General features: G+C 37.0%; 1 protein-coding gene across 3 annotated transcripts in view; it reads left to right on the forward strand.

Moving 5' to 3' along the window:
* Positions 1 to 2,780: 2,780 nt before the first annotated feature.
* The window catches only part of LOC149579949 (uncharacterized), a 103,999-nt gene continuing 80,884 nt past the window's right edge, over positions 2,781 to 25,895 (forward strand). The window contains exons 1-3 of one of the 3 annotated variants that reach the window (XM_089787919.1): positions 2,781 to 2,903; positions 3,019 to 3,112; positions 6,286 to 6,406. In XM_089787919.1, coding sequence (XP_089644045.1) covers positions 6,288 to 6,406 — 119 coding nt within the window. In that variant the 5' untranslated portion in view covers positions 2,781 to 2,903; positions 3,019 to 3,112; positions 6,286 to 6,287. The other 2 variants (XM_089787912.1, XM_089787927.1) reach the window with 2 other exon arrangements.

Raw genomic sequence — 25,895 nt, forward strand, 5'->3', positions numbered from 1 at the left:
GTCTCGTCTATTTTCCCTTCTTCTTGCTTCTTTTTGTCCCTTTCTTTCTTGTATAATGTACTTATGGTATGTAGTACCTCCTTGTGAATGCTAGTTTGTAAATAGTAGGATAGGGTGGTTCCTCCCAAGAACAACTATAAATTTGTTGCACATTTGTAAATAATTTGTATAAATATGTAATTTAAAGACTTTGGAAGGGTCGATCAAATTACAAATTTTGCCTTCGAGTGTTTATCGCAACATCTCTTTGTTAGCCATACACATTGTAACCCTTTTTGAGAATCAATACATTCTAGCTTCCTAAAAGCATTCTCATTGTCTTGCCCAATAATTATGGTCTTTTTAAGTTGTGTTTTGAGGAAAGGAATCTAAGAGTGTTGTCATGGGATTCATTTATCTTCAAAAATAGTGACATCTTTCTGCTTTACTATTATTATCTTCCTTGGCTTGGATAAAAGTTGAATGACTTTGTTTACTTCAATATATGTTTCATTTGCAACACTTGTTTATGGGAGATTGATTAATTGAGCATAGATCGAAGTAGTTCTATTCAAGAATGTATTATTGATGATGATGATGGTAAAGATAGAATACATATATATTAGATCTCTGACTCTTAGGCTCTTTGTTTTCTTGTTCTTTGCTTTCTATTTCTTTGGTTCCCTCTAAGGTAATCACCTAACAATGTTCAACAACCGAATGCTTCACCAAATATAGATGAAAGTAAACAACTAGTATGCCCCTTAATATAAACAACTCTTAGGCCAACTTTTCTTGTCCCTGCATGAGTATGGCCTAATTTATAGTAGCTTGGGAGTGAGAAGTTCTTATCCATTTTTTCAGGCGATACTGGTCAAATACTCAGTGTTGGGTGACAATTGTTACTCTGCTGGTAGGATGCGAAACAAAGTCCCATCAAAACACACATCACAACATCGTGTGTGTTGGAATTAGGGTTGTAAAATTTTTGAAATATTTTTGCCAATAACTTCATTCACTTGCATTGCAACTTATGTCCTTATGTTTGTTGAGAGTATGATTTAATGTGTTGCCCTTTTCAAATAAGACCTATTTCTCATGTTGATGATTACCTAATACGTGTTTTATTGTGCTTCTGGTGCTTGTCACAATGCTTGTTGCAATCAGACAATTCAATGATTTTAATGTCCTTGTATTGTATAACCTGACTCTATTATTGTTAGAAAAGAGGTTTATTGAGTTGTCAAATCCTTCCTTCTCATTTGATGTAAATTTTTTAATCTATGCATGTCATCAAGAGTTCCTAGTTTTCTTGCCTTGGGTCTTCTTCGCATATGTCCTATAATATCTCACATAATAATGCTTGTACTTTACTTGCACATTTCTGTTAGAACATTTAATGTAAGGTGACTACTGCCATGAACTGCTCCCATATGTTCTAGAAGTCAAGTGTGAAGTATAGATAGGTTAGTCCATCACAAGTGGTAAAAAAGCTAGGTTAGTGACTAGTCTTATGGAGACTCATCCAAAGCACACATATTGGTTGGAAGGAAATGTTATCCTTAATTTGTTGTCCATTTATAATAGTATCTTTGGCCCTATGTATCTCATTTCATTGATTATGATGTATAGATAATGTCCTTCAGTTCTTCTTGAAATTTTTGGCAATGCAATATTTGTATTTCTTTAATGGGAAGCCCCATGGACGTATAAAATCTACCTTAAATCTTGCATTCCAAATTGGCACACTATTGAATAACACCCATCATCATTAGGGCCTATATTGAAGAGTACAAAGTACACAACATAGACAACTTCATTTTTAATGATAATTGTCCATAATATAAATGTATTAATGCTTTTTGAAGAGTTGGGTTAGAAATAATTAGAGTTAAGATAATAGTTAAAGTAGAATTAAGTTGATTATTTTTATATTAATTTTATTATTATTATTCTTTTTATATAAGTATTACAAATTATACTATTTTATTATTATTAATAACATAATTAGATTATTACACAAAAAATGACTTAATTTATGTAGACATAAATTATATAAAAGTTATTTATTAACTTATATAGACATTCACTAATTTTTTTTTTTGAAATTACATAATAATTATCTAACTCATACCTATTTATATTGATTAACTTTTTATCTTATGACACAATTTCTAAAATTGACTCCATGATTGTCCACATGAACTTAGAAAGTTTTAATAGTTCATTTTGTTTCTATTTTTCAACCTATTTTAAAATTTAGGTTGAAATTTTCTTGAATTGAATTTATTGAATAAATTATAATTCATTAATTATTTTAATTTCTTAAAATAATAAATCTAATCTTAAATACTACTAAATAACTACATATCAATATTTTATTTATTATAATAATTATAATCTTGATTAATAAATAAATTATAAATTATTTTAAAATCAAACTTTAATCTTTTTAAATTCAAAATAATACATAAAATGTAAATTATTATTTTATAACATTTTTATGAAGGAAATCACATTTTTTTGGTAATGTCACAATTCACAAATATTAAATGCAAAAAAAACTCTAAGATATATTTTTTAGAATATCAATTTTTTCACTATAATTTCATACTTCCGCAACATTAGATTTATGAGCATATTTTTGTGATTAAATTGGAACACAAAAGCCGTACAAAGAATTTCTTAAGTAATGGTTACAATGTCACAAATATAAACACCAATTTGCGAGCTGCATCATCTCTATTATTATTAATTTTTAATTTTTAATTTTTAATTCTTGTGAGATGGCTTTTGTATTATTGTATTATTGGCAAAACTAGGCCTATCGTTGTTAGCAAATCGATTCGGAGTCGTTGTAATTTTCTCGGGAGTTCTTCCACATTTTCCGTGTGAAACATCGCATTCCATCCAAAGTCCAGCATGTGATAGTCTATCGACTTATAATTATTTCAAATAAATGTTACCGTTAGCCTGTTTGAAATCAGATTTCGAATTAAAGATTGAGCTTGACTCTATTTGTCATTCTCTGTACCCCAGCCTCTGTCTGCATGAATTGCGTTTATTTCTAATGCGCGGGGAATCAGAGCACTAAAGAGAAGGCGTCTAGGAAGGTCGTATGCGCGTGTATCAGGTGACTAGAGCTCTTTTTCTCTTTGTTTCTGCATATTATTATTTTAGTATTTCACTGTTACCCTAATTAAATGGAAAAGAACCTTCTGCGTTTTGTGTTATCCTCCAACGCAAATCTTAGCTTCTTTACGTTACCTTTAGCGCCTGAAAATTGCTGTTCCTCTTGTTGTTCATTGTAAATGTGCTTTGGGACTACGATTTCAACAATTCATTGTTACCCTAGTAAAGATGAATAGAAGTGTCTCCATTTTTTATTTCAACGGTTCGGAATCAGTAAGCATTTAACTCTCTTTTATATGTGCCTGTGTGGACAATGATTTTTAAAGGTTCACTGCACATGTTGGCAAATTATTTCATCCAATGCAAGCATATCATTAATACGTCTGTGCAAGATGTGGAAGCAAATACAAAATTCACATTATTCTTTTTAAAAAACTTTAAAAAATGTGTTCGTGTTGATGTTAATGGTTTCAAAAATAGGTGGTCTCTTTGGCTGTAATGATTCATAAATTTGGCAAGGATGATATAAAACCCTTTTATCTAATGAATTCCTAGGGATCGTACTTTGAAAACTGATTGTCATAATGTCTCATGGGACATAAGCTATTAATGTTGGGGATATCCACGAAAGCATAATAAGAATTGTTTTGTTTGTCACAAAAATCCCAGAGAGAGAGCTTATCGAACTCTTTTTCAGAGAACCTATTGAACTCTTTTATCTAATGAATTCCTACGGATCATATATATGGCTCGTAAACTGTTTAACTTAATGTCTTTTACGATATAGACTATGTATGCTATGGATATCCGTAAAAGCATAATAAGAATTATATTGTCTGTCACAATATGGAATAACATGCACGGAGAGAGCCTATCGAACTTTTTTATTTGATGAATTCGTATGTATCATATATATTGCTTGGAAACTGTTTGTTACAATGTCTTGTGATACATAAGTTACACTGTATGTTATCGATATCCATCAAAGCATAATAAGACTTGTTAGTTTGTCATGATATAGACACACACACATAGAGCTCGTAAACTCTATGTCATAATGTCTCAATGAGATGTACGCATTTCCATCGAAGACTTAAGAAATATATTTCTGTTCTGATAAAAATGTTCGAAAATGTGGATGCATGCTGAAATCACATGAATAATTTGGTAAAATGCTTCAAGTCATGGTGGTTTAATTGACTGATATGATTCCAACAGCATTGCTATATATCTTTCTGGATACCTTTATTTTCGTTGCTGTTGGTAAGACACCCAACTTATATTTATCAATCATTTATGTCTTTTTTCTTTCATAACCTTGCAGGCTTGCTCTTATTTTTCTTGAAAATAGTGGTGACATCGTTTGCATGGCGTCGAAAATTCTGGCACATTACTTTGTTTCACTGAGTGAAAAGTGGCTTGGCTGTACTTTGTTTAGCTTTTAGGGTTAGTATGTTTTACGTTCTTTTTGTATTTGTCTTTAACTTCTTATAGAAGGTTATGTCTATCGAGGCATCAGGAGTGCATATGCTTTTTTCACTAGAAATAATTTGTTCATTGTATGCCTCCAAGCTACATACCCATTTCCATAACTATACCACAACATGTCTTCAAAAGGTTTCCTACTTTCTCAAATCTTATATTTGTTTCTTCTGAAGAAATGTGTGATTCTCCAAGTCAAACCATTGCAGATCTTTAACTGGAGTGTCTTAAAATCATCACCTTGGAAGATATTTTATGTTTGTATCTCTCACTTCAAATTCTGTGTGTTGAGTCAACCTGAATGTGACACAACTAAATGCTGAAGCCTTGATAATTTCTCGATAGATCTTTTTTTTTTTTGAGATGAGACCCTCTATAAGTCTAGACTTGAATTTATTACGGTACAAGTACAACAATATTTTAAATCTAAATTTGTAGTTCCTCACTTTGTATCACACCTGTAACCTTAAAACAGTTTTGCTTGCTGCTTAAATGGTCTTGTAGTTGTATTATTTTGTTAATGTCTATTCAAGATCCCCGACCTCTGTATGTATTCATATTTAGTGGTTTTGAAAATGCAAATATAGACTGTTTTGTACTGTATTTTATTTTGTTCTGTCCTTTATTGGGATTTTGAGTGAAAGGAATTAAGGTGCTATGAATGAATGAATGAAAAGTTTTAATGACGTCTACGAGACCAAACGGTCTAAGGGACCATGCTAAGGTTTGATCATTCTGGTTGCTGCAGTTTCTCCAGGCTGTCCCTTTTTTTGTGGATCTGCATTAAGAAGATAGCTGCCTTGTGCATCCTCGTCTTATCAAAAAGTTCTTTTATGTTGTTCACCCGTAACGTATCCTTGTATTGGCTGCAAATATCTTCATAAGTGGTCCATTCTTTGATAAAGTGCCACTCCATTTCCACCACTCCTCTGTTGCAAAACGTACATATCCTTTCTTCCCACCCTTCTTTAGGAACCTTCCATCTACCCATTTCACAACGTAAATGATGAGAGATGGTTCTCAGTTGAGCATTTAGGATTTTTTTCCTTAACTTTAATTGCAGATCCTAAATATTCGTTATCCCCGTGTTCCCACGTGGGATTAAATTCTTTGATGTAGTAGAATTTTTTTTCTACCTATCTGATTTGTCCACATGGCAGTCCTGAACTTCTCTAACACACATTACATATAGCTGGTGCTTTGAATAAAACATTACATATAGCTATTGCTTTTAATCTGAAGAAAGATTTTCCTAAGCTTCTCTTTAAGCTTATATGCACACTGAAACTGATTTTTATGAAAAACAGAAATACTGTATGCAATGGAGTTAGTAAACGGGCAAGCATTTTTATTTTTGATGTAAAATCTTTTTACACTCTATTTTTGACAAATCCTCACTTCTCACAAAATATTACATATATTTACATGATGCACAATGCGTTTACTATCTTAAAATTTAGCTTTAGATTATATTGTACGAACATCTACCAATGACCATTGTGTTATTATGGTTAATATGGTTTGACATCATTTATGCTAAGGTCTAGGATTTGCTAGTTACTATTAACTTTAATTTTGAACTCATGTAGTAATTGTAAATTCTTTTTCTAAATATTTGCTTTGTTCAATGTATCATTTTTACAAGGCAAGGATATTTCATAACATAATTTTACTCTTTGTTATACATCACAGATATGGAAACTAGTATGGATGAAACATATACATCTCAGAAGTCTAAGGCACAACAATCATTTTTTGCCTGCTACTTACTTTGTTCCTTGAGTTCTCGTTATAAGGGTTGCACCTATATTGGGTATGATCACTTTACATCCTTATTTTACTGGGTTTAATAGGCTAAGTTGGCAAGAGGCAAGTTGAAATATAGATTAGAATACCATGACATGAGATTAATTAATTTAAGAAAAAAACTTTAGGCAACTGTTTAAAGTTGCAAATGACACTTGATAACATTGATAACATTTAGATAATGCAAGATCTTGTTACAATTATTGATCATATAGGTCAAAAGAAGTATACTTTTGTAGGGGGACTTCTGCTTTGCCCTAGATTTCAAATTTATTTGGTAGTAGTCAACATTTTTTTTAATTACAAACTCAATTGGAATGTTTTCAAGTCAATCTACTACAAAAGTGGGTCATAAAATTCATTGAACACTTTATATCCCATCCAAACTCTACTGTATTACTTTGCCTTTTAAGATAAACACGAAGATAAGTTATATGAAAACTAAATGGTTCAAACATGTTGTATTGCTTTAAACATCATGCATTTTATATGTTATCTCATTCCTTGCCTCTTGTATGCTTGATGCTTGTACTGTAATTTTAGGCCTTTGAGTTAAATAGCATTATCTAGAGACATATTGAACCAGTGGTAAGTGATGACCATGGGTCATCTAAACTATCCACTGATTAAATCACATGTATTCAAACTCAGACTTTGATGCATTTTCTCCTTGTGGTTATTTGTAGCTAGAGAACAAGTTGATCTTATGGTTTTGTAAACAGTCTTTCTTGACAGCCAAAATGGTTGTATAAGGTTGTACCATGAACGACTCATTACCTCTTCTTTGGAAAGCTTACATGATGGACACCTATCATCGAACTTCTTTGTTTAATGTTAACTTTAATCTTGTATTATAATGATATTTTAACATTATTTTGAGTATTAAATAAATATCTTCCTCTTCTGAATATCTCTTCCTTCAAGTGTTCAATCACTGCACACACTCTATTTTTGGCATCGAATATAATCTTAGATATTGTATAAACTTTTGACCAAGCTGTGCACAATCTTTTAATGGTATTTTTGTTTATTTAATTACTTCCTGATTATTCCAGCGTCATTACTGTATATCAAAGATTGTCGTTTCAGATTCATGCCGCAGGTTCAGATAATCGAGTTCTTTTCTTTACTGTATGCACCTTCAAGAGTATCAAACATTAACGAAATCTATTTGTCTGCTGAGGAACTTTTTATATTCCATAATTGCTGCTGAGTAAGAGTCAAATGGTTATTTCCATAGGGCTCGAAGTCATCCCTTCAATCACGCTGACTTGTTATAGTCTCTTACATCACATACTCACGGCTTTGTTTGTCACATCAATTTCTGCCAATATTCCTTGTCTGGGCTGCACGATATGTCTGTTTTCTGCTGATATCCATACTATCCGTCATTCATCAATATTCTATTATTGTTTGGGTAACTTCACTTAAATTTCCATTGCTGAAGAAAGCTCGACATTATTTTAATTACACAATCGTTGCTTGATTTTGAAATCATTTTATCTATCCAATTCTTGCTGGCTCTCCTGTGGTTGATTATAGCACTTCTTCAACCTGTGCGTTGACTCCCTACATGAGCTCGGTTACTATACACGTTACTTGCCTTCCTCTACCATATTTCATACTATGAACAGTCGTACAGGTTGCTTATTTGTCTGTTCCATCCAGTCGCTTATATGGAAGTAATCATTGCCTGTTTAGTTCAATTTGTTGAAGACTCCCAATTCAATCGTTATTATCTCTAAATAATAATTTGTCTTCATGAATTTCCCAAGGCTCCTTCTGAATGATAACGGATATGCTATTTCAATTATATGTTCATAACACCCGATATTTTTCATCTTCTGTTGTGGTTGCTGAATAATGCATGACGTGTCAGGTTTGATAGTTGTTCGCTCTAGTTCATTTGAACTCTATTGTGTTTAATCGCTAATGTATCTTGTCTTTATATCACCTTCTTTGTCTTGGTCTGAAGTATCTGTTTTTTAATCAATAGATGCTATAATTTGCCATTTATATGCTCTCTCCTTTTTATAATGAGTCATGGTAAGTCTTTCAGTAACCCATAATGATGAGCCATGCTTGAAAAGCATTCTAATACAGACATAAATCCAATCAAATGCTGGCTTGGAAAACCATGATGAAGTTGACTTGTCTTCATGTGATACAATTACATGTTGCAAGTCCATACATGTCTTCAATAGATTGGTATTTCCAAATCTGTTCATTACTTCAAATTGTCTGACACCAATTTGTTTATATTTCACTATTTCAGTTGAACATCATTGACTTGCATATGATATTTCCTAATTATTTTAGTGAATTACTTTTATTCAATTTCCATCATCCCCCTTTTTAATTTTCTTTGTATTGTATCTTCATTTACCATTGTGAGTATTATATCACTTTCAGTTGATACTATGATCTTTATTACTCAATGTATAATATTGGCTTCTGTTTGTCATGCATCATAGCTTAGGTTTCTTGTAATCTCATATTCGTACCTTTGACATTGATGTTGTTTACACTTGCAACTTGTCCATCTTTGACATCAATGACAATATTTCCATCAAACACCTCCGGACAAAGATCACCCTTGGACTGAGATCGCCTTCGGAACATTACAGTGGTATTAGAGGTGGTGATCTTGCCAGCTTGCTGGGATGATTGAGATATTTTGGGATTTGAACCAAACTATGGTGCCCAAAAACGATGGAGAGTGGTGGTTGAAGGCACTACAAAAGATTAGCAAAGAGCTCAGTGAGGGCATTCATCCTCCATTACACTTATTGGAAGTATGTTTGTGTAAGGTGAACCAATTACCTTCAAGATTTATACGGAGAATCCTTTGCTGATTAAAGATGCCTTAAGTCAACCTAGGCTTTTGAGATACCATGACAAGGGAAAAAGGCAAGCAATTGTAGCATGTCTTAGTGAGGTCTTGAGAGTTTCGGCTCCTAAAGCACTGTATGATGATAACACCATGATAGAGATCTTGCATTTGATCATTGACAACTTTCAGAGCCTAGATGACATCAGTGGTGATCCTTTTGGCAAGAAATTTAGAATCTTCGAGAATTGTGCAAATGTCAAAGTGGGTAACCTCCTCTTAGATCTTGAGTTGCAAAATTTGGTCCATGATATGTTTCATCACTTTTGGTCAACATCAAGGAAGAACATGGTATCGAGGTTTTAGTTGCTATGGAGAGCCTTATGATTTTGTGCATTGAAGAGATGGATGAAATATCCCAACCTATAACATCTACATTATGGGCTGAGAATATGTCCCCTCTATAGTAGCATGTAGATTGGTTAGTAATGTTTTCAAGCATTGTGAAGAAAAACTAATATCTCATTTGCACAAGTGGGAGAAAATGGATGACAACGATGAGGGTGATGCATTACGTGAGGAGAATGAAGGCATAATTACAGGGCTTCTCCAGGAGGATTTGCTAAATCTTTCCACTACACCACCGTGGGGAAAACAACTAAGAGTTGAAGAGGTTGCTTCCATGGATCTTGTGAAGACAACATGGATGGATCAAGTTGTGACCACCATCAAAGTTGTGCCTGAGGCTGTCCCCGTCATTGAGGTTGTACCCTTTGTCGAGGCAATATCGGTTGCCAAGGTTGTGTCCATCATAGAAGCTGTGTCTGTTGCTAAGACTCAATCTATCATCGAGGTTGTGTTCATCCCCGAGGATGTGTTCGTCACTGAGGTTGTGTTTGTTGCCGAAGTTGTGTGACTATCATCGAAGCTATGTCCGTCGCCAAGGTTGTGTGTCCATTGCTATGGTTGTGTCTATCGCCAAGGCTACATCCATCGCCGAGGCCCTGTCCGTCGACGTGGTTGTGTATGTTGCCATGGCTGTGTCCCTCGCTGAGTCCATGTTCGTCATTGTGGTTGTGTCTGTCACCATAGTCATGTCTGTTGTCATCACTATGTTCGTTGTTGAGTCTCTGTCTGCCACCGTCATTGTGCCTGTGGTCGTCATCGTTGTCGTGTTCGTCGTTGAGTTTGTGTTCGACACCATCATCATGTCCATCACCATTAACATGTTCATCACAATCGTCAAGCTTGTGTCCGTTGTTGAGCTGTGTTTGTTGCCATAGTTATGTCCATCATTGAGTCTATGTCCGTCATCGTCATTGTGCCCATTATTGTCACCGTGTTCGTTGCTGAGTCAATGTTTATCATCGTCGTTGTGTGCGTTGCCGTCATTGGGTCTGTCTCTGTCGTTGAGTCTATGTCCGTTGTCTTTGTTGTGTCCATTTTTGTCACCGTGTCTATCTATCGTCGTCATCATAGTTGTATTTGTGCATGCCATTGTTGTGGTAGTCTCCGTTGCCATTGTGTGTCCGCCATTGTGGCTATGTCTGTTGCCATGTATGTCATTGAGGCACTATTCACTGTCGAGGCTCTGTCCATTGTTGAGGCTTCAGCCTGGGTTCTGTGCATGGTTGAGGTTCTATCCACAACTAAAATTTTGCTTGTCATTGAGGTTCTGTTTCTCACCAAGGTACTCTTCGTCGAGGCCCTCTCTGTTGAGGCTCCCTTTGTTGAGGTACTCATGGTTGGGGTTCCCTTCATCGAGTTCCTCTTCGTCGAGGTTCCCTTCACCGAGGTACTCTTCGTTGAGGCTTCCTTTGCTGATGTACCCTCCACCAAGAGGCTCCTTTCGTCGAGGTACTCATGACCAAGGCCCCTTTGCCAACATACTTTCCAGTGAGGTTCCTTTCATTGAGGCAATTGGCTGATTGACTGTACGACTTGCTTGTTGTATGGTCTGCATACCGTCATTAAGTCCTATCTCACTCAAGGCTCCCTTCGACGAGGTACTCATGGCCAAGGCTCCCTTCGATGAGCTAGTTACGACTAAGGCTCCCTTCCCTGGAGTACTCTTTGTCGAGGCTTTGTCCATTGAGAATATTCTACAAGATTTATCCAAAGGGCATTTGCCATTCAGGAATATTGTTACATCCCAAATTTTGACCTAATTTAAAATATAGCCGTTGTGGTTCACATGAAGTCAGTTGACAATTAAATTTGTTATAATCTTGCGAAATGGTAAGATGGTTAGTCGTTATAATTTCATGTGAAGATAACATGCTAGTTGATTATTTATCACAAATTCATGGAATTGAATAGGCGGCTAGCTGTTATGATTATTTGTGATTAAATAACTTGTTGTGGTAATATGATTTAACTGCGGAGAATTTCCTTGTAGGAAGCATGTCGAAGGGGTGGAAGCATTGTCAGAAAATAATTGGGCACATGAGCATCACCATCACTGGGCAAATGGGTATGAATCTTGAATCACCGTGGTTGAGGACCTAGCGACTTGAACATCAGGATACAATTGATGAAACCGCATGAGTTATTAAATAAATAATTTAAAACACAAAATAATTTAATTAAAATATAATACGTACCTCAAAGAATTTTGAATGATCTTTCAGCATATTATTTAAATATATACCTATGTACGTACACATAGAGATAAATATAAAGTGACACCATAATATTGTTAGGAACCTGTGTGTTCCTTCTGTTTATTTTGTTAGAGTAGTGTTGTTGGACGCATATGCTTTGTAAGTCGTCCCGTGAGTATATTTTATTATCCCACATGCATAGGTAGTATTACTTTTCTAGATCGTACCCAGTATATAAGAATAGGTTTAGGCCCTTGATGAGCACGGACGAATTTATTGTATTGAGCTTGCTCAAAGGAGGTTACCCCCTCGAAGTGGCCTGCGATCAGTAGATTCATTCTGAGTTCTGCTATCACTTTGTATTCTGTTATTTCGAGCGTTCTCACGATATTGCTATAAGGAGGTTCATCACATCTGGTATCAGAGCACTCTCTTGGGCTCGCTGGGTGGAAATTACATCAAATTTTTTTTTCTGTCGTGGCCTTCAGGTTCCTCTCACTTCTAATAGCTCTTGTTATTGCAATAACTCTTTTCAGTTGTTCTGTCTGTGAGTGAATTTTTCTAAGTCGACTGTTCAAAAAAAAAAAAAAAAAAAAGAGTAAAAATTTTTCTGTTTTTTAGTCGTAGCTTCCTTGTTTGCTTTCTGTTTCTGCTCATACTTCCGCAGAACGTCTGCAATATCATTTCGCATACTTCCTTCCTTGGCGACCCAACCCCAAATTTTACATATCAAAGCCCTAAATCCCTCATTTATCTAATTTTAGGGTTTGCCCTATCTTTTTCACCTCTCATCCAATCGCCACCAAACTGAGCCACAAGATTCAATTCCTCATTTTGCTCCCTTATCCCTCTTGGACTGTTCGCCTCATTTCGCCTCCCTACCCTTGAAACCCTCATTTTTCTTTTTCCCTTGTCCCCAGATAGTCTCCCACCACCCGTCGAACACCCATTTCTTATATGAGTTTTACCCAAATCCAAGTTTGCCGTAACTAAAAAAGTTTTTGTTTCTCATCTTCTACCCATTCCAAAAAAAAAAAAAAAAAAAAAAAAAAAAAAAAAAAAAAAAACCTTGTTTTATGGTTGTTACGCGTACAGGAGCAAAAATCATGGAAGAGGAAATTGCATCCCTCAAAACCAAACTTCAAGATCTGGATGACAAAATTCTGGGTCTTAACTTTCAGCAGTCAGCCATGAGCCGAAACCATTCAGGAGATACTGGGTCCTCTTCTGGCAATTTCCGTGGACCAAAGCTTGATTTTCCACGCTTCGATGGTTCTGATCCGACTGGATGGATCTATAGGGCAGAGCAGTATTTCAGCTTGCATAATACTTTGGATAACCACAAAGTCCCCCTTGCATCTTTTCATTTGGAACATGAAGCTCTTCAATGGTTCCGTTGGTACATCAAGGCTAATGTAGGCCCAACGTGGAGCGAATTGTGCACCCTCATTTTGGAGCGCTTTGGCCCTAGTTCCTTTGATGATTTCACAGGAGCACTCACTAAACTGCGTCAAACAGGCACTGTAAGAGAATACCAGACAGAGTTTGAAAAATTAGCTAATCACACAGAGGGCTTGTCTGATGAATTCTTCCGTAGTTGTTTTGTCAGTGGTCTGAAGGATGCACTTCGCTCAGAAGTCAAAATGTTTCGACCTACTACAATGATGGAAGCCCTTGGGTTGGCTAAGTTAGCGGAAGACAAGATTAGTGCTCTACAACGCTCCAGATCTAATTTTGTTCCATTCAGAAATACAGGTTCTCACAACCCTCCAGTCATACCAGCTCCCAGAACTACTCCGATCAAGCACTTGTCTGAAACAGAGATGCGAGTCAGGCGAGACAAAGGGCTTTGTTATAATTGTGATAAGAAATGGTCTCGGGGCCATAGATGTGTTCAGCAAAAGCTCTATCTCTTGGATGTGGATTCTCCACCGGAACTGGAAGAATATGTAGATGCTCAGGAAACAGTGGATGATGAGGTTGAGCCTCACCAGCCTGAACCTCCTTCACCAGAAGCTCCACCAGAGATATCTGTCCATGCTTTGGCAGGAGTCACTACTCCACAAACCATGCGGGTCCAGGGTTTCTTCAAGAAGATCCCTCTTACTATACTCATTGATTCTGATAGCACTCATAACTTCATTGATCCACGAATAGCCAAACAGGCTGATTGCTTTATCCATCCCTGCTCTAGCTTTGAAGTCATGATTGCCAATGGGGGCACTTTACCTTGTAAAGGGAAATGTCGCAATGTGCGTCTCTCTATTGGAGATTATAACATGCGCTCTGACATGTTTGCCTTACCCTTAGGTGGCTGTGATGTGGTTTTGGGTGCCCAGTGGTTACGCACTCTTGGCCCCATTCTCTGGGATTTTGCTGAACTTTGGATGCAGTTTTCAGCCGAGGGGCACCAACACACTTTGAAAGGCTTACAACCAGGGTCTCTCAGCATCATCAGTTCACACCGTATGGAAAAACTTCTTAAGAAGAATTCACATGGTGTCATCGCTCAGCTCCATTCCATTCAGATGCAGCCATCAGCAGTCTCTAGCACTCCTGCCGATCTCCAACACATTTTGGACAAGTATTCTGGTATATTTGCTGAACCTGTGGGATTACCTCCTTCTCGTCCAGAGGACCACCGTATTCAGCTCCTTCCTGGCAGTGTTCCGCCCAACATCAGGCCCTACCGCTACCCATTTCATCAGAAGACCGAAATCGAGATACTTGTCCGTGACTTACTGAAGCAAGGTATTATTCGCCCTAGTACCAGTTCCTTTTCTTCTCCAGTTCTGCTTGTTCGCAAAAAAGATGGGTCATGGCGACTCTGCATTGATTTCCGAGCACTTAATCATCTCACTATAAAGGACAAGTTTCCCATTCCAGTTGTTGATGAACTTCTTGATGAACTTCATGGGGCTCATTTTTTCTCCAAGTTAGATCTTCGTTCTGGGTATCATCAAATTCGGGTTAATGAGGAGGATATACCTAAAACTGCCTTCCGCACACATGATGGTCACTATGAATTTTTAGTCATGCCCTTTGGCCTCACGAATGCTCCTTCAACATTTCAGGCAGTGATGAATAACATATTTCGGCCATACCTCCGGAAATTCATTCTGGTCTTCTTTGATGATATCCTCATATATAGCAAAACTTGGGCTGAGCATCTCCATCATCTGGAGCTTGTCTTGCAACTTCTCTCTGATCATCAACTCTGTGCAAAACTATCTAAATGTGTGTTTGGCCAGGAGGAAGTGGAGTATCTCGGGCATATTGTTGCACACCATGGAGTGCGGGTGGATCCTACAAAAATAGATGCCATGAAAACTTGGCCGCATCCTAAAACTCTCAAGAGCCTTCGGGGTTTTTTGGGGTTGACTGGCTACTACCGCAAGTTTGTCAAAGCTTACGGGAAAATTGCAGCACCATTGACAGCTCTGTTAAAAAAGGATGCCTTCTCCTGGACCCCTGTTGCTGAGACTGCATTTGAACAACTGAAACAGGCTATGTGCAGTACACCTGTTCTCGCGATGCCAGATTTTTCCAAACCCTTCACTATTGAGAGTGATGCTTGCGGCAATGGATTGGGTGCTGTTCTCCTGCAAGATGACCATCCTATTGCGTTCACTAGCAAAGCCCTCTCTGGTAAGAATCTAGCCCTCTCTACTTATGAAAAAGAAATGATGGCTATTTTGCATGCTGTACAGAAGTGGCGGCCATACCTCTTAGGGAGTCATTTTTGCATCAGAACCGATCACCAAAGTCTGAAATACTTCCTGGAACAACGGGTATCCTCTCCTACACAACAGAAATGGGTCAGCAAACTCATGGGGTATGATTATGAGATCACCTACAAGAAGGGTAAGGAGAATATTGTGGCAGATGCTCTTTCTCGCACATTTGATAATCAAGCTTCCCTTTCCGCTATTTCTATGCCCATTCCCAATTGGTTAGCGTCTGTTCAGCAGGGCTATGACAGTGACTCTTCTTTATCTCAAATCATTCACCAGCTAGCCACTAATCCTTCTGCTATACCACATTACTCTTGGGATGGTGCTTCTCTTCGATACAAGGGTCGACTAGTGCTTCCTCAGAACCCAGCTCTACATCAGGCTATTTTTTATGAACTCCATGCTTCTCCTTTAGCAGGGCACTCAGGCTTCCTCAAAACTTATGAGCGAGCAAGGAGAAACTTCTTTTGGAAAGGGATGAAACAGACGATTCAACAGATGGTGGCTGAATGTGATACTTGCCAACGCCACAAGGGTGAAACGACCCTCCTTCCTGGCTTGCTCGAACCATTGCCCATCCCTACACGGATTTGGACTGATATTTCTATGGATTTCATTGAAGGGCTTCCTAAATCCGGTGGCAAGACAGTGATCTTGGTTGTGGTTGATCGTCTCTCGAAATATAGTCATTTTTGTGCCCTCAGCCACCCCTATACTGCCTCCTCTGTTGCACAAATCTTCATGGACCAGATATTTCGTCTTCATGGACTCCCTTCTTCCATTGTCTCTGATCGTGATGCAACTTTTACCAGTCATTTTTGGACTGAACTGTTTCAGAAAACTGGCACCAAACTGAAGATGAGTTCGGGCTATCACCCACAAACTGATGGTCAAACTGAAATTGTCAATAAATGCTTGGAAACTTATCTTCGTTGCTTCACTTCCGAACAGCAACATCAGTGGGCCAAGTGGCTCCCTTTAGCTGAATGGTGGTACAATACCTCTTACCACACTGCCTCTAAAATGACTCCATATGAAGCAGTCTATGGTCAGGCACCTCCAGTGCTCCTTCCCTACACTCCCAACAGCTCACCAGTCCAGGCAGTTGACATAGTTCTCCGCAGCAGGGATCAGATTCTTCGTACCTTACAGGATAATCTTCACATGGCCCGTAATCGGATGAAACAGCAAGCAGATCAACACCGTTCTGAGCGCTCATTTCAAGTTGGGGATATGGTTTTTCTTCGTCTACAGCCATACAAACAATCCTCCCTAAAGCTGAAAGGGCGTCATAAGCTGGCCCCAAAATTTTATGGGCCTTATAAGGTTCTGCAGAAGATTGGTTCAGTTGCTTATAAACTGGACCTTCCTCCTTCTTCCCGCATTCATCCAGTCTTTCATGTTTCTTGTCTAAAGAAAGTTCTGGGTACCACTGTCAGAGCACAAACTACTCTCCCTGAAATGGATACGGAAGGATCCATTATCCTGGAGCCGGTGGCAATCATTGACCAGCGCACTCGCCAGCTTCGCTCTCGCTCCATCTCTGAGGTCTTGATTCAGTGGCATGGCATGCAACCAGAGGATGCTACCTGGGAACCCCTTCTTCAGATTCAACAACAATTTCCACACCTTAAGCTTTGAGGACAAAGCTTTTTTCTAAGGGAGAGGGGATGTTAGGAACCTGTGTGTTCCTTCTGTTTATTTTGTTAGAGTAGTGTTGTTGGACGCATATGCTTTGTAAGTCGTCCCGTGAGTATATTTTATTATCCCACATGCATAGGTAGTATTACTTTTCTAGATCGTACCCAGTATATAAGAATAGGTTTAGGCCCTTGATGAGCACGGACGAATTTATTGTATTGAGCTTGCTCAAAGGAGGTTACCCCCTCGAAGTGGCCTGCGATCAGTAGATTCATTCTGAGTTCTGCTATCACTTTGTATTCTGTTATTTCGAGCGTTCTCACGATATTGCTATAAGGAGGTTCATCACAAATATAATGATGCCACCTCACAAATATATCTACATATACGTAGATAAATATAAATCATAATAATTTTCGAATTATAGCCTTCCAACTCTTTTTCTATCTCTTTATTCTTCTTTTTAAAAATCGATTGAACACTTGGCATTTAATTGGCGCTCAAAGAGGCAAGATAATTCTTTAAGTTACGGAAGCCAAAGAGTCTTTTTAAAAACTTTTTATATCATGAGTTAGGAGACACAAAAGATGCAAGAACACATTCTTGATTTCCTTTTATTATCGCATTTTTCCTTGCTTATTTCCGACTTCCTTCATAACCGATACTTTGCTATAAAACCATTGAATTTCTGCAAGACCATAGGAAGACCTTTTTCATCTCATAACAGTGCCATTCAATTATAGTCTGCCATATATGTTCTTGCCTTGCCGAGGATTTAAGAAATATTTGTACACTGTGGTTACGTCTACAAGCAACTAAAGAAGAGCTGATTACCAATCGTTCAGCAAGACTCCAGACAGTTCCGGGTTTATATCAGGTCATGTGATAATCATTCCCAATTAATGTTATTCCAATGATATTACAATTGTTTCAATTCCATAGCTGCAAGTTGTAGATTATCCTCATTCATAACTAAATAAGTCCAAGGAGTTGCTTACCAATAAGTATAGGAAAGTGTCTATAACATGGAATCATAAGTTATTGGAATCGAATGATATTTATTTCTGCAAGCCTTAAGAATATAATTTCTCAAATCACATATTGTGATAAGTTGGAACATATACTATTCATGAAACAATTGAGAATCAACAAAAATAAATAGATTATCCTCATTCATAACTAAATAACTCCAAGGAGTTGCTTACCAATAAGTATAGGAAAGTGTCTATAACATGGAATCATAAGTTATTGGAATCGAATGATATTTATTTCTGCAAGCCTTAAGAATATAATTTCTCAAATCACATATTCTGATAAGCTAGAACATATACTATTCATGAAACAATTGAGAATCAACAGAAAGAGTTGGTTGCTCTGAGATCCAAGCACCTAGGACTCACTCGGCTGTATAGCCAAGGAAAAGAGTGAAGAGGTGAGAGAAAGGAATTTGCATTAACATGAAACAGAATCAGATGTGATATGACAATGTTAATTACTTTTAAAAGGAATCATTTAATAGCTCATGCATGATCACGTTTATTGTATTCTCCTGCTGTTAAGTCGAGTGGTGTGATTAGATACTAGGATGCTTAGTGGATGACAAGGTGTTCCATGTCTATTCCGGGTAAGGAGGGCCTTTCTCATTAGAGATTGTGAGGGGATAAGTTATGGTCCGAGGTTGGGTGGTTAAGCCCCTGACAATGTTTCCCCTCTCCATAAGAATGTCGGACGTGCATCAGATAAAGATAAGCTCTGCATTCAAACGTTTGTTGGAAACAAGTATTTTTACTTTTATGATGTATATGCAAGTAGAAGGTAAAATTAATTGAGTTGTATCATTGTTACAATTATTTCTTTAAATGAAAGCAACTCTTATTGTCAATATAATTGGCAACCAGTTAGATCGATTGATCTTCTAGCTGAATGTGGAATATATTTAGTTGTGAGAGATAGATTTATCTGATGGATTGTTAATTCAGTCTTTCACTTATAAGAATAATGATTATGAGCATATCTTCTAATCTTATGTTATTGCTACAATTAAGCAATCGGAAGAAAATGAATGATACAGTGGTATTGACGCCCCAAATGATATAGTGGTATTGATGCCCCAAATGATACAGTGGTATTTGATGCCCTAAATGATCCAATGGTAATTGATGCCCTAAATGATATAGTGGTATCTGAAGCCCTAAATGATACAATGGTATTTGATGCCCTAAATGATCTAATGGTAATTGATTCCCTAATTGATACAGTGGTATGTAATGCCCTAAATGATATAGTGGTATTTGATGGTACTTGTCAATTGAACCTAAGTGATATTTGTGGACTAATTTGGGTGATTGCAGAAGCATCCCTACATTGATTTTCGGTTCGAATTCCATGGTATGTAGATTTTAATTTCCATAGTAAATTCATTGATGGTGTTTTCATATTTTAGTTATGAGTTTTTCATTTAAGTAATTGTAATTGTTAATCTCATTCTCATTAACATAATTGATATAACTTTATTTCTTTGATATGTTAGTTGTTAATTAAGACCTGAGAAAACTGGTTGTTACAAATATAATAGTAGTCGCCATGGTTGTGTCAATGTTTGTATATATGACAATACCCAAATAGATTTTTGAACATGATGATGTGAAGGATTTCATGGATTGATGTCATTGGCATCGTAGTAAAGGGTACAACAATGTTTATATCACAGTGACACAATGGAAGTTGGATGATTGTGTGTTGCAAGAGAGGCTTAATGTCAACTCAAATGCTCTACTTGTGCGTTTGATTTGGGATCCGGGAGTTGATGGTGTGGATTGGATAGTGAATTGCTTGAGGACAAGCAATCTTTGGGCGGCGAGTATTTTTGATGTTCCCAAATTTTTATTGTAATAGTTAAATTAAAATAACTAATTAATTTGTCCTAGGATTTAAATTATATAGTAGAAAAAAGAAGATCTCTAATTAATTACTTTAATTAATAAATGTGGGGCTCAAATTAATAAAATTAAAGTTGTATTTGGGATTCCAATTGATTTATGTATATCTTGGGCCCATCTTTTATTTTGGTCATAGGTGTTTGTTGCCATGTCGATACTTGTTGTGCACCTCGGCAATTTTTCCACCAATGGGCATTTATGATTGGCGGATAGGATATTTGTGGCATGCGATTTGGGTTATTTCTTTGTACTACGAATTCCTATTGGAGTTCAATATTGTTCGCCAAGTGGAAGACCTTTCCTACTTGGCTAGTTCGGTTTCGGTGGGATTCAACCCTCATCATATTTCGATTCTCTGTATTACTTTGTTTCGGATTTGGCACATCTTGAACGCCATCGTTGTCTACAAATATATATTTCTGGATTAGATTGTAACTACTCGTGTGGGCATTAATTTGTGTGTTTTGGCAAATATATTTCACATTATTGTCTCAACTTACATCCGGTTTGACATCATAGATTATAGTTCAAATCGTGGCAAAGGAACATCTCCATTCTTTTGGGTGCTACTGACATTCATCTTCCTTTATCTTACCGTACATCCACCCCTCACTGATACCTCCTTACAGTCATCGTGGAAGTCTCCAATAGCACCATATGACCACATCCATTCTTCTACCATATGACATATGGCATCCCCTTCGACACTTGATTCCACTTTACTCTATACATGCCATTTTCCCATGCACCGTACGCCTGTGACTGGACCACTATATGGACCCTTCATTCCACCTGTGCCACTGCCTATAATACAAAGTACGACATCCTTAATTTGCCTTTATTGTATGGACAACTTCCACTGTCCCAACATAAATCACCTCTGGGTAGAGAACACTTCCAGATAGAGACAACCTCTAGACAAAGATCACCTCCGGATCGAGATCACCTTCGGACTCAAACCACCTCCGAACTAAAATCAGCTCCGGATTGAGATCACTTCCGGTTAGAGATCACCTCCATCTAGAAACAACACAAGTGGTCCACCTCGACGAGCAACAATGAATCAACAATTACTTTGATAGCATTATGGAAACAATTTCTCCAAGTCTCTCCCTTGGCAAATGAGGAGAGAAAGCCTTATAGAGGGAGGTCTAGTCCAACAAATAACTAAGATTAAATCAGAATCAAAGGCCCTAATAAATCCACAAAATCTTTGAATAGGGTTTCCATAACCACTACTAACAATTATTAAGTGCCTACCCAATTACAAAAGAGCATCACCTTGTAGGCCAATAGAAAAATTACAATGGTTTTATTGGCCAATCAAAAAATAGGTTAGATAGAAGCTTATAGAAGAAGACAACACCAATCAGTGAGCCAATGATAAAATGCCAGATGGGCTTACAATAAATCTTCCTTTAGAAGATAATTTTTTAACTTTTCCCATTTGGACAAATTTATTGAATTTGAACATAATATTATTGAGCTCTTCCATTGGGAGACTTGGCATGATCTAACTAGTTGAAGATGAATGAGTGCCACTTGAAAATGCTTATTTCATAGACTTAATAAATATCTCTTGATGATGAGGAAATATCTCTTGATACTCAACATTACTCAAGCCTGCAATTGTGATGGCATTTTCCCAAATTGCTTCATCTTCAAAAATTCTTCTCTCTCTCTCTCTCTCTCTCTCACACACACACACACACACACACACACACACACTCACACAAAAATATTCTCATTGGATTTGTTAATGAACTTGCACTTGAAATCTCGATGTCTCCTTGATGATCTTGGGTTTGTAATTGTAGAACTGTTTCATATAATTTGATCTTTCAATTGAACTTGGTTTCCAATGGAAATTCAAGTTTGGTAATTATCTTCTCCATTTGCATATTGGATCACTGCCCTTGCACGTTTTGTTCTTTGAATTTCTTCTTGTCTTGAACTTAGAACATCATCTCGGTCTACTTGCCTGATCAATCCTTTTGTTTGTAGTATGTACTTACATCGTTCATGCATCATCACTTTATACTGGAACCTGGTTTACATCTTGGTTTATATGTTGACCTCAAACGTCTCCATCCTTAGCACCCACCATGTATAGCCTGGCACACCATATCACACATTAGATTTTCATATTACAAATTCATATCTCAAAGTCATGACATGGTTAGTAATAACAAATCAGACTTATTACTCCATTAGATTGCAAACCTTAACTAAACTTGATCAAAACCAAACATGCTTAATATACAGCATGCATTATCATATTTTCATTACTAGAAGTCTGGTCATGATCAAATAGTTCAAACAATTTACAAACTTCTGCATTGCTTTGACTTTCATTTCAAATCCTACACACTTGATTTGCCAAATGCAACCTACTGCTCTTTGATCTTAGCTTGATTTTCAGTGTGACCTCATCCTTTCATTGTACACAGCTCTGGGAATATTTTTACCTTTCAGGAACATTTTCAGATCTCCATAAATTCATATGTACCTGAAATTTGCAGCCCCTTCTGAAGTCTACTTCTCTTGAAAATCTCGGTCTGATCAATCAAATAGTCTCAATATCAATGCACTTCAGGTCTGATCGTAAATGCTAATCAATATCTTACACAAGTTTGGATTTATTGAAATGAAGGCCGATGTAGATGAAAATCAATCTGCACTACCTTCAAGTAGATCAGCACTTAGCAATTCAGTCTGCATTTAAGAAACTCATTTTGCACTAAAGAATATTTTTGATTTGTGACATGGGATGAATGCATAGCTTCCTTATATAGGTGTTTGGGAGATGGGATGCACCCCTTCAGGTAAGGGTGACGTATCTTGGTTAAACTAAATAAATTTCAAAACTGCTCTCATCATTAAGATGCAGCCCAGTACTCATTCAAATTGCATCTTATTGGTCTTTGGAAAAGCACCACATTGACATTACAAATCACATTCCATTGGGATATACAATGATTTTTCATTGGCATTTGATTACAAGTTTCATTTCCTTCCATATTGTCATTTGAAATCAAATTGCATTGCTATTATTTGTAGCCCCTCTCCAATAAAATCGAACCTCATCATCACAGCCCAACGTTTAATAAAATCAATCCATATTAAGCTTGCGCCAATTGCAATTAAATTGAACCCCTTCCATTGCCCAATGAAAGATGTTGGCAAAGTTCAATGTAGAAATCAAGCCCCAATAAGGGCTGGCCTGAGACATTTGGTGAAGATTAGAGCCAAATAAGGCTCATCTATGCATCAACTTAATCATGGAGTGGGAATCTCCACTAAATAAGGCAAATGCAAAAATGTTGAGTGGAAATTTACAGCACAGATGACAACCATTTGATCAAGAGGTGGAAATCACACCCCAGTAAGGAAAAACCACTATTTGTAAAATGGAAACCACCTTTGAATAAGGAAAACCATTTAAAATGAAGTCGAAACCAGACTTAAATAAGACAAACTCCAAAATAATGTTGAGTGGAGATGCAAGGCACATAGGGCCTGTTTGGTTGCTGGAATATAAATTAAGCATTGGCATTCGGAATGCTGGCTTTGGGATTCTGGAATTCGGAATCCAGATTATGATTATGGAATTCAATTTGGGACTGTTTGGTTGACCAAGAATTCATTGTGAGAATATAGATTTCCTCCGTTTGGTTGCACATTGTAGAATTGGAATACTAGCCAAAAGCATTGTCTTTTTTATTCAGTTTTTTAACATGAATGAAATGTATTGTTAATATTTTAACAAAAGCATTGTACTCAGCTGCTACATACTATGCTTTACCTATAAAATCGGTGCAGCCAGAAAAGGGATGATACAAACCTTTGAATATAAACCATGTTGACTTGCTAATCCCCATGCACAGAAATAGTGGACTGTAAAATCGTTTTGTTATGTTGCCTTTCTGTTATTTGTATCGATGCTTTGAAATAAATGAATATATCTCTGTTATGACAGCAGATTATGGATTGAGAATATGGTCTTATTTGTTAATCAAATCATATACCCAAGCATAATGATTATTGTTATATCAGAACATTGAAAGCCCAACATTATTTAACTTTCAAATCAGAAAACTCTTACTGCTACATGCATAAAATTACATATATCAAACTACTTATTCAGTGAAGGTGGAACTAAAAAGTTTGGTGAAGTTGGATGGGGATCTTATATTGCACTTCATTTTGAATCTTTAATGTGTACAATTTTTGCTTCTTGAAAAACTTGGGAATTTTTCTGTGCAGATGTTTGGTGGAAATATTTGAATCAAAACTCCCAAATGTTCAAATGCCAACCCTCTGAGTTTTGTTTGAACCTTGTTTGAACCCAGATTGGGAAACGCAAAACCCTTCACCGTTGATGTCGCTGAGGAAAAACAATAGTATCTGCAAAAGACAAGAGTCCCCAAATCAACATTTTATTGGAGCAGAAATAAGATTCGATGGATAGAAGCTGTAGCCAGAATGAAACAAGCAAAAATCCAAAATGGATACCTGTGTGAGAGACGGAAAATACAGAGGCGGCAAAATAATTGAGGAGAACAGCATGCAAGTAAAAATAGGACAGAACAAGCGGGAAAATCCTAGGTCAAGTGGACCTCAAAAACAATTCATTTCCAATAATATCCAATGCTCATTTTTATACAAATTGGAATTAAAACGAGCATTAGACCAATTCCACCTATTTAGGTGGAATTCCAAATCCAGATTTTGGGGGGTTAATGGGCATACCGGATTCTTGTTTTTTTCAATTCCCATTCCAATTTAGCCAACCCAAACAGTGAATTAAAAATTTCCAGGAATTCCGTATGCTAATTCCATCCATATTCCAGCAACCAAACAGGCCCAATAAGGCGAAAGTCTAAATGCTGGGTGGAAATTACACCCAAATAAGGCAAACTCCAGCAAACCAAAGTGGAAACTCACACCAAATAGGAAAAGTACTCAGCCTAAAGGTGGAAAATCGTTGTCATATAAGGCAAGATGCTTACAACAGCAGGTGGAAACTCACACCCAATAAGGCAAACTTCCCAAAAAATGCAAGGTGGAGATTTACACTAAATAAGGAAAACTTTCAAATGCAAAGTGGAAATTAGATCCGCATTAGGCATATTTTTAGTGCGGAGTGGATATTACCACCAAGGGCAAAGCGTCTACAACATGAGGTGGAAATCTAGACCAAATAAGGCGAAACTTCACTTCATGCCTGATCTGATGGCATTGTTTTGAATCTGATTTTCTACTTAGAATTAAAATGAATTGTCAGGTCTGCATGCCTGAGATGAATATTCCCACCAAAATTTCATCCTTCTCTCATTCACAGATTACAACTTTAATGTCTTTCTTCAACTGCTTGCTAAAATGATCAGAATTTCATCAAGTCTGATTTTTTGATATTATCCATTGCCGAGACTTCAAATGTTGCTAATTGTTATTCTCTCATCATCCAACTTCATTGCTGTCTCCCCTTACCAAAGCTTTGAATTCCCAAAACGCTGCCAGCTTACTCCTATACTAACACCTACAGCTAACTCCAAACTAAACTTTACACCTGCTGAAAGGTAACAAAAAGAGGAGTCCACATCTCCGCAATCTTACTTCATCATTGTCAATCTCCTAATCACCTTTCGTACGACCTACATTGTTGAGTGTACGGTCTGCATTATCCCTACCATACGACCTCTAGGATAATCCATGCAGCTATAAACTTGGCTTCCATTCCACATCG

This window comes from Cupressus sempervirens, chromosome 1 (genome assembly GCF_028749045.1).
Source record: "Cupressus sempervirens isolate cs-2001-9-10 chromosome 1, ASM2874904v1, whole genome shotgun sequence".
Taxonomy (NCBI): Eukaryota; Viridiplantae; Streptophyta; class Pinopsida; order Cupressales; family Cupressaceae; genus Cupressus; species Cupressus sempervirens.